General features: G+C 45.0%; 1 protein-coding gene across 6 annotated transcripts in view; it reads right to left on the bottom strand.

Moving 5' to 3' along the window:
- Window positions 1-16,742, bottom strand: part of GPR107 (G protein-coupled receptor 107) — an 80,231-nt gene extending 63,489 nt beyond the window's left edge. For 3 of the 6 annotated variants that reach the window (XM_039475142.2, XM_039475143.2, XM_074395467.1), the window contains exon 1: window positions 16,545-16,741. In XM_039475142.2, the coding sequence (XP_039331076.1) occupies window positions 16,545-16,685 (141 nt within the window). In that variant the 5' untranslated portion in view covers window positions 16,686-16,741. Of the gene's footprint in view, window positions 1-16,544 lie in introns of all 6 variants that reach the window. The other 3 variants (XM_074395469.1, XM_074395468.1, XM_039475144.2) reach the window with 2 other exon arrangements.
- Window positions 16,743-18,805: the final 2,063 nt, after the last annotated feature.

The raw sequence follows: 18,805 nt of genomic DNA, 5'->3' as shown, positions 1-18,805 counted from the left end.
TGGCATCTAGTAGGCACTCAAAACATACTGAGGGGTGGGGAGGAATAAAGGGAGTGGCTGAAGCTGCTCCAAGGATACACTCATTTATATAAATCCTCTTATCAATCTGTGGGTACCTGGCTCCTCAGATGAGGAGGAAGGGTGAAGAATGAGATCTGCACATTGATATACTAAGCTATAATTCAATTATTTAAAAAGGTGAATTTATGCCTAAAAATGATACAGTATATGATGGGTTTTCAGGGAACAAAGCCTTATGCAAGAAGAATCACAGGAATAGGAAACAGCGACATGGAGTCTTTTGGATACAGGAAAATCCTGAGGTTTGGTGAGACTGCATCACACAGGCAGATGCCTATCCCATCTGCCTGATACCGTTTCAATATCATGACTCCAATCTCAACTACATCAGTACACTGCAGGACCGATAGAATAGTGGGGTCGGTGAACACTTCTAAAACTGGGCTTCCACAAACACACTTCATGTTGTGTAAAAACTGAGTTTTGGGCCGGGCATGGTGGCTCATGCCTGTAATCCAAGCATTTTGGAGGCCAAGGCATGCAGATCACTTGAGGTCAGGAGTTCAAGACCAGCCTGACCAAAATGGTGAAACCTCGTCTTAAAAAAAAAAAAAAGTAAAAAAAAATTTGAGTTTCATTTTGAGATTTGGCTAAACTGCAACACCTTCCGTAAGTTTGCAGTTTGATTCTTTGTGTGAAGGGTAACTTTTCATTTCTAGATTTGGGGTTTCCTGGACATCACCAGTAGTCTAACAGCAAACACCAAAGGCCTGGGAGTAGAGGCTGTGAAGCAAATCTTCCGCAGAAACTGTATAAACCAAATCCCCTCCCCTCCCACATGGAGCTCTACCACATTGCACTATGACTAGCAGGATTTTCTTTCCTGCCCACTCTTGCATTCCAGGAATATAGCTTTTTGACACTCCTAGATGATGGGCTGAGACACAGAGGGACACAGTTCCAAGTTGCCTCCCTGCTCAGGCCTGAGGCTATGGTACGTGTCTCCCCTCAACATCCGTTAAAACCCAGGATTCTGGGCTTAAAGTTTCTGCAGTGACACAGGGCAGCCCTGGCTTCCCTGTTCTTTTGCCCACTGGAATTTCAGCTACTTCTTCCCTTTTTTGGGGCCCCTGGGAATTTCCCTTATTTTCTTAGGACCTCAGCTATGTGGTGAAAACATGTTTGCTGGACTTCCACTCTCTGGTGGGCTGGAGTGGCTTGCAGCAAACCAACATTCTCAGAGAGAACAATTAGAAAAGCCAGATAGGATAACAGAGGTCATCTCCTGGAATCCACAAGAGTGGGTCGATGGTAAAAGGCAGAAAAGCTAAGTCTCCCAGTCTTTCTTGGAATTATCTGAGAGAATCAAATCCACTGAAAACGTCTTAAGTATCTATTTTCTCAGTTCTCTCAAGGACAATACATGATGACCACCATCCCAGAGGCACAGGAGAAATTTATTCAACTACATACAATGGACACCTTAGCACACTGGTCTTAATTCTCTGGCAGAATCTTCAGTGGAGCAGGACCCAGAAGGGAGAGGGTGAGGGAAAATGAACACACAATTCCTGCCACATAAAACAATGAATGTGAATCACAGCCATGTTCATGTAAAACAAACTTGAATGCGGTGGAATCATCTGTGGTGACAGAGGTGAAGACAGTGACTACTCTCAGGAGAAAGGAGCTTTCCTGTCACTTGAGGGAAGGTGAGGCTTAGGGTGCTTCTGGAGGGGCTTGGTAATGGTTCTGCCTCATTTCCTGCCGGATGCATGAGTGTGTCTACATTCTGGAAATGTCCTGAGTTGTTTGCCTATAATGAGTATTTTTAGCATGTATATTACACTTCAATAAAATTTAAATTTTAAAGTATGCTTTTCTAATTGAGCCAGCATGAAGCCCACTGCTAAGTGTTTCATTTATGCTCACTCAGACCAACACAATACAGGTTTTCTAGGTTTGTTTTTTTTTAGAAAATGTTTCAATTGCAACCTGATAGCACTTTTTCCCCATATAAACAGTACATTCCTTGACTATTTTTTTTACCTTTGCATCATCATTTCATCTGACGATACAATGCCATGAAAAACAGGTTTTTGAACACTCTTTTAAACAATAACAACAGTGTCTCTCCAGGGACACCAAACCAATAATAAAAATAAAAGAAGGAAAAAAAAAAAAAAACAGCATCAGTTGGGCATGGTGGCTCACACGAGTAATTCCAGCACTTTGGGAGGCCAAGACAGGTGAATTGGCTGAGGTCAACAGTCTGAGATCAGCCTGGCCAACATGGCAAAACCTCATCTCTACTGAAAATACAAAAAGTAGCCGAGAGTGGTGACCCACGCCTATTAATTCTAGCTATTTGGGAGGCTGAGGCAGAATCACTTGAACCTGGGAGGCGGAGCTTGTAACGAGTCGAGATCATGCCATGGCACTCTAGTCTGGATGACAGAGTGAGACTCTGTCTCAAGATAGACAGATAGCCAGGAGTAATAGCAGGTGCCTGTGATACTGGCTAGTCAGGAGGCTAATGCAGAAGGATCACTTGAGCCCTGTAGTTTGAGACCAGCTTGGACAACATGGTGAAACCCCAACTCTATCAAAAAAAAAAAAATTAGCTGAGCATGGTGGCACAAGCATAATGACACAAGTTGGTGATCCCAGTCACTCAAGAGGCTGAGGTGGGAGGACAGTTTGGGCCCAAGAGGCCAAGGCTGCAGTGAGCCGAGATCATGCCACTGCACTCCGTCCTGGGTAACAGAGCCAAGACCTTATCTCAAAAAAAAAAAGGCTGATTGTGGTGACTCATGCCTTTAATCCCAGCACTTTGGGAGGCTAAGGTAGGTGGATTCCCTGAGGTCAGGAGTTCGAGAACAGCCCGGCCAACATGGTTAAACCCCATCTCTACTAAAAATACAAAAATGAGCCAGGCGTGGTGGCAGGTGCCTATAATCCCAGCTACTTGGGAGGCTGTGACAAGAAAATCACTTGAATCCGGGAGGCAGAGGTTGCAGTGAGCCAAGATCGTGCCACTGCACTGCAGCCTGGGTGACAGTGTGAGACTCTGTCTCAAAAAATAAATAAAATAAAATAAAAATAATGCTGCCAGTAATATCTGCAGGACCTTCACCCTACCTGTTCCCCACCTCCATTTTAAGCTATCATGTCATGTCAAACATGGTATGTATGGAAGTGACTTTGTTATACCTCACTATAAAAATCATAGAGACAGAGAAATCTTGAGACTGGAAGAAAACACAAGCAAGGATATGCTGAAGCAGCATGAGCATGCCACTACCAGATGCAAGCAATGGAGATTTAGCTACAATCTCAGCCTCCACCCTACCATTTCCATGAGCACTGACACAGCAGTAAAGGCTGCGTGTTTCACCAAGGATTTCAGAGACTGCAAGCACTTAAACTTGTCTCTAGTACTGCACTGAGAGCTTCATATTTCACCTCAACTTCTTACAACTCTGTGAGGCAAGAGTTATTATGTCTACTTGGTAGATGAGGAAACAGAGGCTGAGAGAGTTAAAACTTGCTTAAAATCATAGGGCCAATAGGTGGCAGGGCCAGTAATCTAACTCAGGATTAATTAAGCCCCAAATCTATTCTTTTAACTACCACATACTTTTTACAACCAAATAAAAAGTATATCCTAGGGGTGGGCATGGTGGTGGCTCACGCCTGTAATCCCAGCACTTTGGGAAGCTGAGGCAGGCAGATCACTTGAGCTCAGGAGTTTGAGACCAGCCTGGGCAACATGGTGAAAACCCATCTCTGCCAAAAATACAAAAGTGTAGCTAGGTGTGGCAGCATGCATCTGTGGTCCCAGCTACTCAGGAGGCTGAGGATCACTTGAACGAGGCTGCAGTGAGCCGAGATTGCGCCACAGCACTCTAGACTGGGTGACAAAGCAAAACCCCATCTCAAAAAAAAGAGTGTGTACTATTTTGATATTTTTGCTCTTTTCCTTTCTCACTTTAAAAACGGTTGTTTTATACTGACAATGCTATTTTAACTAAATGTCAGAACTTCCGCAACAACTTCATATGAAACTGCTTTCAGTCATAAAAAAAAGGTAATGATACCTCAATTTAGTTTTTCTTACAAACTGGATCTTAGAAAATAATAAATACAGTAACACTTAACTGAGCTAGCTTCAGCTCACCCACTGGTGGTCTACAGTATACTGACCCACACGTGTTATACACGGCCAACGCAGTGTTTTGTTTTACTTTTGCTTTTAATTTTGAATTAGTTGCCAATGAATGCTGCAAAAATAACATGTATTTCCAGCTCCTCTTATTTAAAAAAAAAGAGAAAGAAAAAAAAAAAAGAGCCACAAGATCCAGGGCTTGTATGCCACGTTCCAGTACAGTAAGAGCCCATTCTCTGGAGCAAGGAGCAGTGGCCACTATGGAAGAAGCCTGTGCTCTTCTGCTGGCCCCTTCCCCTACAGTCTTACTGAGCCAGCTGACTTACAAACCGAGCTGGCTTCTAACCGCATCCGAGTTTGCGACCACTGATTAAGACAAAAATCAGATCTGAAAAGTAAGCAATAAGTACCTTCAGGCACCATCAGTAGTTTCTCTACTAATACAGAAAAAAAAAAAAAAAAAAAAAAAAAAACAGTAAGACTACCAATCACTGCCGGGCTCAGTGGCTCACGCTTGTAACCCCAGCACTTTGGGGGACCAACGTGGGAGGATCACTTAAGCTCAGGTGCTTGAGTCTGGCCAATATGATGAAACCCCATTTCTACTAAAAATACAAAAATTAGCCAGGAGTGGTGGTGCCCGCTTGTAATCCCAGCTACTTGGGAGGCTGGGGCAGGAAGATCACTTGAGCTTGGGAGGCAGAGGTTGTAGTAAGCCAAGATCAGACCACTGCACTCCAGCCTGGGTAACAGAGCGAGTGTCTCAAAAAAAAAAAAAAAAAAAAAAGGGTTGCGGGGGACTACCAGTCATTAGCTGCCTTCTATTAGTGGAGGGAGTAACTAACCTAAGTTTAATATTAAAAATTCTTGGCTCATTGCACATACGTAGCAATTCACAAATGGAAAGGAGTCAGATTCACTCATATTCACTCAAAAATCCAACAGCTAAGCACGTGAAGTGAGAGAACTACACAGAAGACTGAGGGGCTGGCAAACGGACTATCCTCTTAGGCAGTTACTGAGAGCTTTAGGCACCAGAAGCTTACCCAGTGCAGGTAAAATGAAAGGTGCACTAACCTGGGTTGAAATTCTGGCTCCTCCACTTTTTTAGCCAGAGCTCCATTTTCTAAAATTCATAAAGCAGGGATAATAACATTTTTCTCAAATGGCTGCTATGAGGGATCAATGAATAAAAAGCATCAAATATTTAGTAGAGTCTCTGACCCACCACAGATGCTTTAATAACAAGCAGCTATTACTATCACTTAAAATTTGGATTCTGTGGGACACTTCATCTTCCCCAAGTAAGCTCAGAACAGTTATCAATCACTAGCTTAGCAGTCTCAACCTTTCTGTGGACACAGGACAGTCTCATTTTACTAGAATTCTGTCAGCATACTTAAGAGGGAAGAAAGATTTAAAAGAACACTAGGCCGGGCGCGGTGGCTCAAGCCTGTAATCCCAGCACTTTGGGAGGCCAAGGCGGGTGGATCACGAGGTCGAGAGAGGCCGAGGCGGGTGGATCACGAGGTCGAGAGATCGAGACCATCCTGGTCAACATAGTGAAACCCCGTCTCTACTAAAAATACAAAAAATTAGCTGGGCATGGTGGCGCGTGCCTGTAATCCCAGCTACCCAGGAGGCTGAGGCAGGAGAATTGCTTGAACCCAGGAGGCGGAGGTTGCGGTGAGCCGAGATCGCGCCATTACACTCCAGCCTGGGTAAGAAGAGAGAAACTCTGTCTCAAAAATAAAATAAAATAAAATAAAAGAACACTAAGTGTGTCAACAGCGTCCTCCTCAGTGTCACACTCTCCCAGCTCTCTTCCTATTGTCCTTCCATCCAAGTCCACCTGAGTAGGCTGTTGGCTGCCACAACCAAGCTCTTTTCCACATTTACAACAAAGATGTTGGGCTTGAGCTCACACTGCCACAGCAGTACACTGTCTCCCTTTTCCACACCACTGGGTCCACATGGTCTGCTCAAAATTCTGGACAGACATGGCTAACTTACGGATGGACATGCGTCCAGGTTTTAATTTTTCTAGTGATCACAGTTTTGGAGGCATGCCTAGGAAAGGTTTGAGCTTTATCAGACTGGAGCTGCTAATAATCAATGGGGCCGAGATGAGGTACAATCATCATCATTATCATCATCAATAGGCAGTAACAATCAACACGAATGAGATGAAGAAAATCCTCTTTTATTCTTTGTAAATTTATTTTTATTTTTCTTGAAACAGAGTTTCACCCTTGTTACCTAGGCTGGAGTGCAGTGGCACAATTTCAGCTCACTGCAACTTCCACCCCCGGGGTTCAAGTGATTCTCCTGCCTCAGCCTCCGGAGTAGCTGGAATTGGAACCTGCCACCACGCCTGGCTAACTTTGTAGTTTTATTAGAGACGGGATTTTGCCATATTGCCCAGGCTGGTCTCGAACTCCTGACCTCAGGTGATCCACCTGCCTCAGTCTCCCAAAGTGCAGGGATTATAGGCATATGCCACTGAGCCTGGCCAGGAAAATCCTCTTTTAATTTCCCCAAACTTTCCAGATACTTTTGGAAGGGAGTGAATAAATGCATCCCTCCCTACTGGGAATTCACAAAGCAGTATGTGAAATGAGGCTGTAGCCAATGGAGTAAGAAGGATCCATTGCATAAAGCTGGAGTGATCAGGTGGGTCCTGATTGGCACCAATTCTGGAGCATTTGTGCAAAGAAGGGTTGATTTACTTACTTACAAACATCACTGTGGGTTTTTTGTTTTGTTTTGTTTTGTTTGCAACTGGCCTCTTTCTGTCACCCAGGCTAGAATGCAATAGCGCAGTCTCGGCTCACTGCAACCTTCACCTCCTGGATTCAAGTGATTCTCCTGCCTCAGCCTCCTAAGTAGCCAGGACTACAGGCACGTGCCACAATGCCCAGCTACTTTTTGTATTTTTTGGTAGAAACAGGGTTTCAACATTCTGGCCAGGCCGGTCTCAAACTTCTGACCTCAAGTGATCTGCCTGCCTTGACCTCCCTAAGTGCTGGGATTACAGGCATGAGCTGCCACACCAGGCCTACAAAGATCACATAATGTTTTCTGGGGTTTTTCTGGAGACAGAGTTTCGCTCTTGTTGTCCAGGCTGGAGTGCAACAGCACAATCTCAGCTCACTGCAACCTCCACCTCTTGGGTGCCAGCAATTCTTCTGCCTCAGTCTCCCAAGTAGGTGGGATCCACGCCTGGCTAATCTTTTGTATTTTTAGTAGAGATGGGGTTTCACCATGTTGGCCAGGCTGGTCTCAAACTCCTGACCTCAGGTGATCCACTCACTTTGGCCTCCCAAAGTGCTGGAATTACAGGCATGAGCCACCGCGCCAGCTGCAAACATCACTTAATGGCTAAATATGTTTTCTGAAAGTTATTACTCAAAAATAAAAGTAATAACACGTTGCTATGAAGGTAGAGCTTCCTAAGGCTGCTGTAACAAACAGCCACACCCCGGGTGGCTTAAAACCACAGAAGTTTATCTCATAGTTCTGGAGGTTGCAAGTCCAAAATCAAGGCGTCAGCAGGGCCCTGGTCCCTCAACGGCTCTGGGGAAGAATCCTTCCTTCTTCTTCAAGCTCCCGGTGATTGCCAGCATTCTTAACATTCTTGGTTTGTAGCTGCCTCACTCCAGGCTCTGCCTCCACCATCACATGGCCTTCTTCCCTCTGTGTATGTCTCTGCACCCTCTCCTCTTCTCATAACGGCACCTGGCGCACTGAAAATAGGGCGTACCCGAACCCCGGCACGACCTAATGTTAACTGCAAAGACCCTATTTCAGATAAGGTTACATTCTGAGGTTCCAAGTAGACATGAACTCAGGGGACGCCAGTCAACACATACAGATCCATCCTTTTACTCATTTACACTGAAATCTTCTAGTGCTTAATTACCTGACCTATATGTTACTCTGCAACTAAACAGATGTAGAAAGTGATAAAGAAAAGCTATATTATAGTCTAGATACAATTTCTTGACCCCTAGTTTTTTTCTATTAGACACAAAAACAATAAACCTGGCTAGGCATAGTGGCTCATGCTGGTAATCCCAGCACTCTGGGAAGCCGAGGAAGATGGATTGCCTAAGGTCAGGAGTTCGAGACCAGTCTGGCCAAAATGGTGAAACCCCGTCTCTACTAAAAATACAAAAAATTAGCTGGGCATAGTGGCACATGTCTGTAGTCTTAGCTACTTGGGAGGTTGAGGTAAGAAATTCGCTTGAACCCGGGTGGTATGGAGGTTGCCATAAGCCAAGATTGTACTACTGCACTCTAGCCTGAGCAACAGAGCAAGACTCCATCTCCAAAAACAAACAAACAAAAAAACTCCATGAAGAAAAAATCTACACAGCAGCAGTAGAGCGAGGCAATAAAAAGGAGAAAGGAAAAAAAAGACAAAGCAATCGCTGGAATTCTCCAAGGTTGTTTTATTAAGAAACCCCAGCAATCAAATATTTTATTATCCTACAATGATATTTTCAGAAGGAAGCACACTGGCATACATGCCACCAAACAACAGTCACTAAAAAAGGCAGGTTCAATGTGGACAGTGGAAACTTGAAAAAAGAAGAAGAACTAATAATAGAAAAAAATAATTAAAAATTGAAAAATTTAAATTAAAAAGTATGTTATATTTTTATATATACACACAGGCTGAAAAGCAGCTGCTTAATAGATATTAATACTCATATTTAAAAAAGAAGAAACCCTGAAATGTCTATTAAAAAAGAAGATAATTGACAGTGTACACTGAGGTTAGGAGTATTTTTAGTTCAAATATGCCAGACGTTGGTATTAAAACAACTACTTCCCCGTCTTATTTTGTCATAAAGAGTTCAGAGCCAAGGTGGGAGGATTGCTTGAGACCAGGAGTTCAAGATCCCAGACTAGACAAAATAGCAAGACCCCCATCTCTACAAAAAAACCAAACTGGCCAGGCATAGTGGCTCATGCCTGTAATCCAAGCACTTTGGAGGCCAAGGCGGGCGGATCACCTGAGGTCAGGAGTTCAAGACCAGCCTGACCAACACGGTGAAACCCCATCTTAAAAAAAAAAAAAAATTAAATTTTTAAAACACCCTCAAATTAAAAAGTTAGTTGGACGTGGTGGTGTGTACCTGTAGTCCTACCTACTAGGCATGCTAAGGTGGGAGGCTCTCTCGAGCCCAAAAGTTTGAAGCTGCAATGAGCTATGACTACACCACTGAGTTAGGCTGGGCGACAGAAAGAGACTCTATCTCTTACTTAAAAAAAGAAATAAGCCGGGCCAGGCGTGGTGACTCACACCTGTAATCCAAGTACTTTGGAGGCCAAGGTGGGCAGATCACCTGAGGTCGGGAGTTCAAGACCAGGCTGACCAACACAGTGAAACCCTGTTTCTAAAAAAATAAAGAAATAAGTAAAGAAGTATGATGGAAGGCAGGCAGGCAGGCAGGCAGGCGAAAGAGTCACCATGCTGTATCATAACTACCTGTTTATGGGCCTGTCTCACTTTTGTCTCTCTAGTGTCTAGCACACAGTAGGCATTTAATAAATGTTGAATGAGTGAACTACTACTTAGACCAGTCTACTATTCAGTACTATTATTGTTACTATTTTTTTTTTAGACAGAGTCTCGCTCTTGTCACCCAGGCAATGGGTACAATGGGTGCAATGGGGCAACCTTGGCTCACTGCACCCTCCATCTCCTGGGTTCAAGAGATTCTCCTGCCTCAGCCTCCTGAGTAGCTGGGATTACAGGTGCCTGCTACCAACCACGCCCGGCTAATTTTTTGTATTTTTAGTAGAGGTGGGATTTCACCATGTTGGCCAGGCTGGTCTTAAACCCCTGACCTCAGGTGATCCACCCACCTCAGCCTCCCAAAGTGCTGAGATTACAGATGTGAACCACCTCACCCAGCCTCAGTGCTATTATTTTACATAATTTTGTCTAATCCTCATAACTGCTCTGTGGGAAAGCTACCCTCATCCCTATTTTACAGAATAGGAAACTAAGAATCCAATCCCTTGCACTTCCTCTTCCACACATAAGCTCTCCCCTCATTTTGCCCTAGCTAATGCTTTTTTTTTTTTTTTTTTTTTTTTTTTGAAATGGAGTCTTGCTCTGTCACCCAGGCTGGAGTGCAGGGGAGCAATCTTGACTCACCGGGCTCACTGTGACCTCCATCTCCCAAGTTCAAGTGATTCTCCAGCCTCAGCCTCCTGGGTAGCTAGGATTATGGGCACCCGCCACTACACCTGGCTAATTTATATATATATACATATATATATATATATATATATATATATATTTTTTTTTTTTTTTTTTTGAGGTGGAGTTTCGCTCTTGTTACCCAGGCTGGAGTGCAATGGCACGATCTCAGCTCACCGCAACCTCCGCCTCCTGGGTTCAGGCAATTCTCCTGCCTCAGCCTCCTGAGTAGCTGGGATTACAGGCATGCGCCACCATGCCCAGCTAATTTTTTGTATTTTTAGTAGAGACGGGGTTTCACCATGTTGACCAGGATGGTCTCGATCTCTTGACCTCATGATCTGCCTGTCTCGGCCTCCCAAAGTGCTGGGATTACAGGCGTGAGGCCACCGCGCCTAGCTAATTTTTATATTTTTTGTAGGGACAGTGTTTCACCATGTTGGTCAAGAGGGTCTTGAACACCTGACCTCAGAGGATCCGCCTGCCTCCGCCTCCCGAAGTGCTGGGGATATAGGCGTGAGTCACCACACCTGGCCTGCACTGGCTAATTCTTACTCTTCCAGTCTCAGCTTTAATGTCACTTCTTCAGGAAACTGCTTCCTCATGCCAAAAACCAGGGCAGGTTCCTCATCACTCAGAATAAAATCCACGCATCCTACCATGGCCTCCAGGCTCATGTGTACCTCTCCCCTAGATCACTTTGCTCCAGCCATATGGGTCCACAGACAAGGAAACACGAAGACGGTCACACTGGGAGTTTGCACTTCCTGTTCCTCTGCCTGTGATATTCTTCCCTAGACCCTTGAATGCCTGGCTCATCCATTAAGTCTGTTCAAATATTAACTCTTAAGAGGCTCTCTGCAGAATAGCTTCCAACTCCATTACTCTTGGTTCCAGTACTGTTCTATTTTCTTATAAATTTGCCCCAATTTTAAATTATGTGTGCATCCATGTGCTTGCAGTCCAGTCTGGGCACACAGTGGCCCACGCCTGTAATCCCAACACTTTGACAGGCTGAGACAGGTGGATTACAAGATCAGGAGTTCAAGACCAGCCTTACCAACATAGTGAAACCCCGTTTCTACTGAAAATACAAAAATTAGCCGGGCATGGTGGCATGCACCTATAATCCCAGCTACTCAGGAGGCTCAGGCAGGAGAATCCCTTGAAACCAGGATGCAAACATTGCAGTGAGCTGAGATCACGCCATTGCACTACAGTCTGGGTGACAAAGTGAGACTCCACCTCAAAAAAAAAAAGCTTGCTGCCCATTACCACTAGAATGAAAACTCCATGTAGGGGCTTAGTCCTGCTCACTGACTCAGCCAGTGTCTAGAAGTGCCCACCTAGGATATAAAAGATGTCGGAAGAGTATTTGTTGAATGAGTAAGACAGACGGAAGGCACGTGTTGCAGAGTCATCCAGTAAGCTTAACAGGTCATTCATTCAAGTCAATGAATGTATATTGGCAAATTTTAAGTCGAAATAAAGTTTCAGGTACATATTCCTTTTGTGTGATGTTCTGCTTTAACTTATCTTTCATCCAACATCTTTTAGTCTAGATCCCATGAGCGAGGAAGGCTTCTAATGTGACTGGCCAAAAGTTACACAGCACTCAACAGCAGTGAGGACTGCTGATCTGGCTATTCCCAAGTTCTGCTCTTTACTACATAGCTTGCTAAGCTGCTGGCATAAAGTCTAGAGCATTTGAGTTATGATTTGTGGATAACTGTCATAAAAGTATCCAACCCAAGAAATACCCAAATCCAACCCAAATTTCTGAGACTTCAGCAAAGTAACTCCTGTTCACTTGCTCATCCTCATCACCTACCTGAAAGCTAGAATGATCAGTCATCAAAGTATTTGGTTTTTAAACACAATATAAAAACCATATTCAGGGCTGGGCGAGGTGGCTCATGCCTGTAATCCAAGCACTTTGGAGGCCAAGGTGGGAGGATCACCTGAGGTCAGGAGTTCAAGACCAGCCTGACCAACATGGTGAAACCCTGTCTTAAAAAATTAATTAATTAATTAAACTATATTCAGACAGTTTTTGACATAAAACTCAGACTAGCTGAGTACAGTGGCAAGCATCTGTAGTCTCAGCTACTCTGGAGGCTGAAACAGGAAGACAGCTTGAGCCCAGGGGCTCGAGGCTATAGTGTGCTATGTTGGCACTGTACTCCAGCCTGCGCAACACAGTGAGACCCCCATCTCTAAAATGAAAAACCCAAATTATCATTTTTATTCCATTAAGAAGAAATGGATTAGAAAATGACTATTAAAATATTATCGCCGGGCGCGGTGGCTCAAGCCTGTAATCCCAGCACTCTGGGAGGCCGAGGCGGGTGGATCACAAGGTCGAGAGATCGAGACCAACCTGGTCAACATGGTGAAACCCCGTCTCTACTAAAAATACAAAAAATTAGCTGGGCATGGTGGCGCGTGCCTATAATCCCAGCTACTCAGGAGGCTGAGGCAGGAGAATTGCCTGAACCCAGGAGGCGGAGGTTGCGGTGAGCCGAGATCGTGCCATTGCACTCCAGCCTGGGTAACAAGAGCGAAACTCCGTCTCAAAAAAAAAAAAAAAAAAAAAAAATATTATCAATGACCATGTAAATATTCCCACGTTAAAAGTCATGAGTAAGAATATGTTAACCACCTGTCATCCAGAAATGGCTAAATTACATTCTATATCTTAAATCTAAGAAGTCAAGAAGAGTAAGATACTTAAGAAAAATTCCCATCAACAGAGGAGATTCTAGACTGTACTCAGAATGTGGAAGAGCTTATCTGTTTTCTTTGCTGCCTTAGGCTGCTTATATTACGCACAGTTCACCTCTGTGGGAGTGAAATGTGCCTAATGTAAGCAACCCATAAATGTTACCTGAGCATGTGAATGCCTAAGGAGTGACACTTGTTTGCACTTTATACACTTCTTTTGTCTTGTGTGCCACCTGAGAGAAATATAACAAGATCTACTGTACAATAAAAAATATAACTCAGCCAGGTGCTATCGCTCATGCCTGTAATCCCAGCAACTTGGGAGGCCATGCAGGAGGATAACTTGAAGCCAGGAGTTTGAGACCAGCCTGAACAACATGGTGAGACTCTGTCTCTACAAAAAATTTAAAAATTAGCCAGGCATGGTGGCAGGTGGTCCCAACCACTCAGGAGAATAAGGCAAGAAGACTGCTTAAGCCCAGGAAGTTGAGGCTGCAGTGATCCGTGTTCACATCACTACATTCCGGCCCGAGCAACAGAATGAGACCCTGTCTCAAAAAATAAAATAAAAATAAAATATATACTTTAACAGTCTTATCCTTTGACACCAAACAGCATCACTAAATCACAATAAATCTAATGAACAAAGGAAAGTAAGCAGTGGTCATCAACAGGGGCAACCTCTGCTTCCTGGGTTCCAGCGATTCTCTTGCCTCAGCCTCCCCTGTAGCTGGGATTACAAGCACAAGCTGCCATGCCTGGCTAATTTTTTGTATTTTAGTAGAGACGGGGTTTCACTATGTTACCCAGGCTGGTCTCAAACTCCTGAGCTCAGGCAATCCTCCTGGCTCCGCCTCCCAAAATGTTAGGATTACAGGTGTTAGTCACTGCATCTGCCATTTATTTTATTTATTTATTTATTTATTTATTTATTTTTCTGAGATGGAGTCTCGCTCTGTCGCCCAGGTGGCTGGAGTACAGTGGCATGATCTCAGCTCACTGCAACCTCTGTCTCCTGGGTTCTTCAAGCAATTCTCCTGCCTCAGACTCCTAAGTAGCTGCGATTACAGGCACCAGCCACCACGCACAGCTAATTTTTGTATTTTTAGTAGAGACGTGGTTTCACCATGTTGGCCAGGATGGTCTAGAACTCCTGACCTCAAGTGATCCACCTACCTCGGCCTCCCAAAGTGTTAGGATTACAGGCATGAGCCACCGTGCCCAGCCAAGTTTTGTCTACATTTCTACATGCACTTTTCCGGAGAGAGGTTCTATAGCTCTCACAGATTCTCAAAAAGAACCAAAATTCATCTGCCCCACCCCCATGATTGAACCATTTCAATCAGGATAATTTTTACTTACAAACAACAAAAGTTGATGTCAAATAGTATGGTTGTGGCTGGGTGTGGTGGCTCAAGCCTGTAATACAAGCACTTTGGAGGCCAAGGCAGGCGGATCACCTGAGGTTGGGAGTTCAAGACCAGCCTGACCTACATGGTGAAACCCTGTCTTTAAAAAAAAAAAGTACGGTTGTATGGATCTAGTCAGGCTAGTATTTATTTTTTTTCACTTTTCTTGAGACAGAGTATCATTTTCACCCAGGCTGGAATGCAGTGGCATGATCTCGGCTCACTGCAACCTCAGCCTCCCAGGTTGAAGCAATTCTTCTGTCTCAGCCTCCCAAGTAGCAGGGACTACAGGTGTGTGCCACCACACCTGGCTAATAATTGTATTTTTAGTAGAGGGGTGGTTTCGCCATGTTGGCAAAGCTGGTCTCAAACTCCTGACCTCAGGTGATTTGCCTGCCTCAGCCTCCCAGAGTGCTGGGATTACAGGCTTAGGCTTGAGCTACCATGCCTGGCCAAGCCAGGCTTTAAAATTCATTCGATAGTAAATTTTACTATTAATGTAGAATTTAGTAGTATGAAGCTAATTAAACCATTTAGCTTTATAGTTTGCTATAACAATGTGTTTTTACAAGACAAACTCTACAGTTCCACTTCTTTTTTTCTTTTTTTTGAGACGGAGTTTCGCTCTTGTTGCCCAGGCTGGAGTGCAATGGCACGATCTCGGCTCACCACAACCTCTGCCTCCTGGGTTCAGGCAATTCTCCTGCCTCAGCCTCCTGAGTAGCTGGGATTACAGGCACACGCCACCATGCCCAGCTAATTTTTAGTATTTTTAGTAGAGACAGGGTTTCACCATGTTGACCAGGATGGTCTCGATCTCTTGACCTCGTGATCCACCCGCCTCAGCCTCCCAAAGTGCTGGGATTACAGGCTTGAGCCACCGCGCCCGGCCCAGTTCCACTTCTTAGAAGACTGTATGGTATGAAAACAACGTTCAAGAGTTTGGGTCGTAACAATTTACTTTTCTATTCCTCTAATTTTCTGTTTATACATTTTGAGACAGAGTCTTGCTGTCACTCAGGCTGGAGTGCAATGAGTGATCACAGTTCACTGTAGTCTCAACCTCCTGGGCTCAAGTGACCCTCCTGCCTCAGCCTCCCCAGAAGCTGCAGAAATGTGCCACCACACCTGGTAAATTTTTAATTTTTGTAGATTAGGGGTTGGGGAGGGGTCCTTACCATGTTGACTAGGCGGGTCTTGAACCCCTGGGCTCAAACAATCCTCCTGCCTAGGCCTCCCAGTGTTGCCATTACAGGCATGAGACAGTACCTGGCCAATTTCCCGGATTTATTAACCTGCTGAACCACTTTAGGGCGCATTTCAGGCTTAGAGGTCTTTTCTCTGCTAGTTATAAAGCAAGATCCAGGCGGTCATTGTAGGTTTACCGAAAAATCTCTCCTCCCTAGACAATGACGGGACAGAGGAAGAAAAAGCAGACCCCTTAATTAGAGGCACATTTTTAATGCTGGCTTTAAATTCTCAGTCACGTGTTTTAAGCAAGATTTGAAATTCCTTCTGAAGATTTTCACTCCAGAGCGCGCCCTAAACCAAAATGGGAAACTGAGACTAAGATTCCAACTACCTTCAAACCGCAGATACAGCACAAGGGCACAGAAGAGCGCAGACCGCGGACAATGAAGGCCGGCACAAAAGTTGGAGGGGAGAGAGCAGAAGAACGAGCAGGCCGCCTTGGGAGAGGGACTCAGGGAAGCCAGCAGGGCTTGAAGAGCAGCCTCCCGAGTCCGTGGGGTTAAAGCCGCAGTTCAGCCCCCTCCCCTCCCTCAGCTCGAATCTTCCCGCCCCTGCCAGTTAGCCCGAGGACCCCAGCGCCGCCCAGGCTCGCCTTCCCCACAGCCCCCACCACTTCTCAGAGAAAGGCTGCGGTCAGGGCCAAAGACGTGGTCCAATGGCTCATAGGTCCCCAATGGGCCAAAGTTGCCCTAAAACCCGGGGGAGTGGCCTCGGCCTCCGCCCCCCGGCCCGGCCCGGCCGTGCCAGGCTTTACCTTGAGTGCCAGGTGATGCACGCGGCCCAGGCCAGGCTCGGCCAGCAACTGCAGCAACCCCAGCATCGGGAGCAGCCGGAGGCCCGCGGCCAGCCGAGGACGGCGAGAGCCGGTAGAGCCGAGGGGCGCCAGAGCAGCCATGTTTGTTCCAACATCACCAGCCTTTTCCTCTCCCGCCCACTTCCGGGGTTAAAGGGCGCAGCGGCCGGAAAGGCCTGGGGAGTGGGGCGTGGCGGCTGGTTCGGCCGGCCCGGTGGTAGTTTTGTTGGAGAGTGCGACCTGGGAAGTCGCCGAGGGGCCTGTGCTGGCCACCTTGGGGCCCTTCCATTGACCCCTCCTTTGCAAACTGTCGGTTTAGCCCGAAGAGACGAAGTCCCCGTTTCTTGGCGGTTGCCATAACAACGGTGGCCGAGCTGGACCAGCCCGGGCCTCACCTCCGCCTCGCAGAGCTTTGGAAACGCCCTTGGGCTCCGGGGACCCCTGACCTCAGGGTAGGGGGATAAGCTGTGTCAACCGCACGTTGTCCGGACACTGAGTAACTGATTTCACCGAGCATTGACTCGGAGGAATATATCAGAAAATTCCCGGCTCGTCGTAGGGGCCCTTCGGGTTTTTTTTTCCAGGCTCTTCACACTTAAGGATCAGGCGAAATGGTTGCAGTAATAATGATTTATTGAGCCCTTATGAGGAAATTCGTTAGGCCTTTTGTTGCATTTAATTCTTGGAACAATTTGATGAGCTAGGAGGTAGGTGTTATCCTTATCCCTACTTTGCAGGTAAGCAAACTGAGGCTCTGAGAAGTAAGTCAGTTGCTCCAGGTTAAGCTGGAGTCACACGGAAGCTCTCAACTCCTGTGTTCTGTTGCCTCATGCTGTTTCATCCAAGCCCTAGAGTTTGGGTCTTAACATTTTAATCTTAATTCTGTATGGAAACTTTCTTTGCTTCTTTTACAATCTATAGGAACTTCTTTAATGGACGGATTCAGTAGTGAGCCCCCTCCTACTCACCATTCTTTATCAAGGAGTTATAGAAGAACATGCTTATTAAAATTGCTGGTAGTCTCGCCAGGTTTATTTCATTTTTAGATTCTTGTTTAGCTTGCCAGGCAAGCAATGCATGCTTTTTTTGTGTAATCACTTGAAGGAGGGGAAAATAAAAGCCACGAGGAATCCCACTACCAAGTAACTGCCAGAGAGTCTTAAGGTTTTTAACTGAAACTAGGAATGAAACGAATGATATATTTTAATGGTGCTAAAGTTCTATACACTCCGGGTGAAATAATCAGTCGGGAAAGTACAGAATGGTGGAGGATGGAGAGAAGACAAGGGAGGGACCTTTATTTTTTTCAGTTGTGTTGAATCTTAGTGAAAGGCATGAATCTGTGGATTCTTCTCTTGTTTTTTTGTTTTTGTTTTGTTTTGTTTTGAGAGTAAGTCTCGTTCTGTTGCCCAGGCTGGAGTGCAGTGGGATGATCTTGGCTCACTGCAACCTTTGCCTGCTGGATTCAAGCAATTCTCCTGTCTCAGCCTCCCGAGTAGCTGGGATTCAGGCACTGGCCACCACGCCCGACTAATTTAAATTCTTCCCTGGATTCAAAAACCAATACAAGTTCTGTCACACTCTCTGCAAGACAAAAGTAGGGCACCACGATGGAGCCAGGAAGATTGTAATTTATTGTAAAATACCTGTGATGATCTTCAAGAGAAGGGTAATGATTACTTGGTGGAGAGTATCCCCTTTCTTCCCCAACCTCTGATCTTTGGCTCTATGTTATAAATATGGACTCTTAAATGTTTGAACAGAATTTCCATCTGATTCTACTACCTCCCTTTTACAGATAAACTGAGAATAAGAAACTGTAATTATTGTTTTGTGAATCCACACAGAAAGATAATAGATTTATTTACTAAGTAATTAAATATGCCACGTATTCTGTTAAGTATTTTATATGTACATTAACTCAGTTAACATCACAAAAACCTTATTAGGTGTATTTTTATTCCCTTTTTTTTCTTTTTCCAGATGACACTTAGTTAGGTTATGTAATTTATTCAAAGGTTGTCTGCTTATTTACAAATGACCTACCTGGAACTTTCATCCAGACCCTGCCCAGCTTATAATCTCTGTTCTGAATTGTTGTAAGGAAAAAACATTTGCATATTAGGCTGGAAGGGTCCTTAGAAAATCAACACACCCATCCAACTTATTTAACAGATGTGAAAACAAATCCAGGAAACTTAAATGACTTACTCAAGATCACA

The sequence above is a fragment of the Saimiri boliviensis genome, chromosome 2 (assembly GCF_048565385.1).
Source record: "Saimiri boliviensis isolate mSaiBol1 chromosome 2, mSaiBol1.pri, whole genome shotgun sequence".
NCBI classification, from domain to species: Eukaryota; Metazoa; Chordata; class Mammalia; order Primates; family Cebidae; genus Saimiri; species Saimiri boliviensis.
Note: the sequence above shows the minus strand (reverse complement) of the source record. Positions and strands in the feature narration are given on the sequence as shown.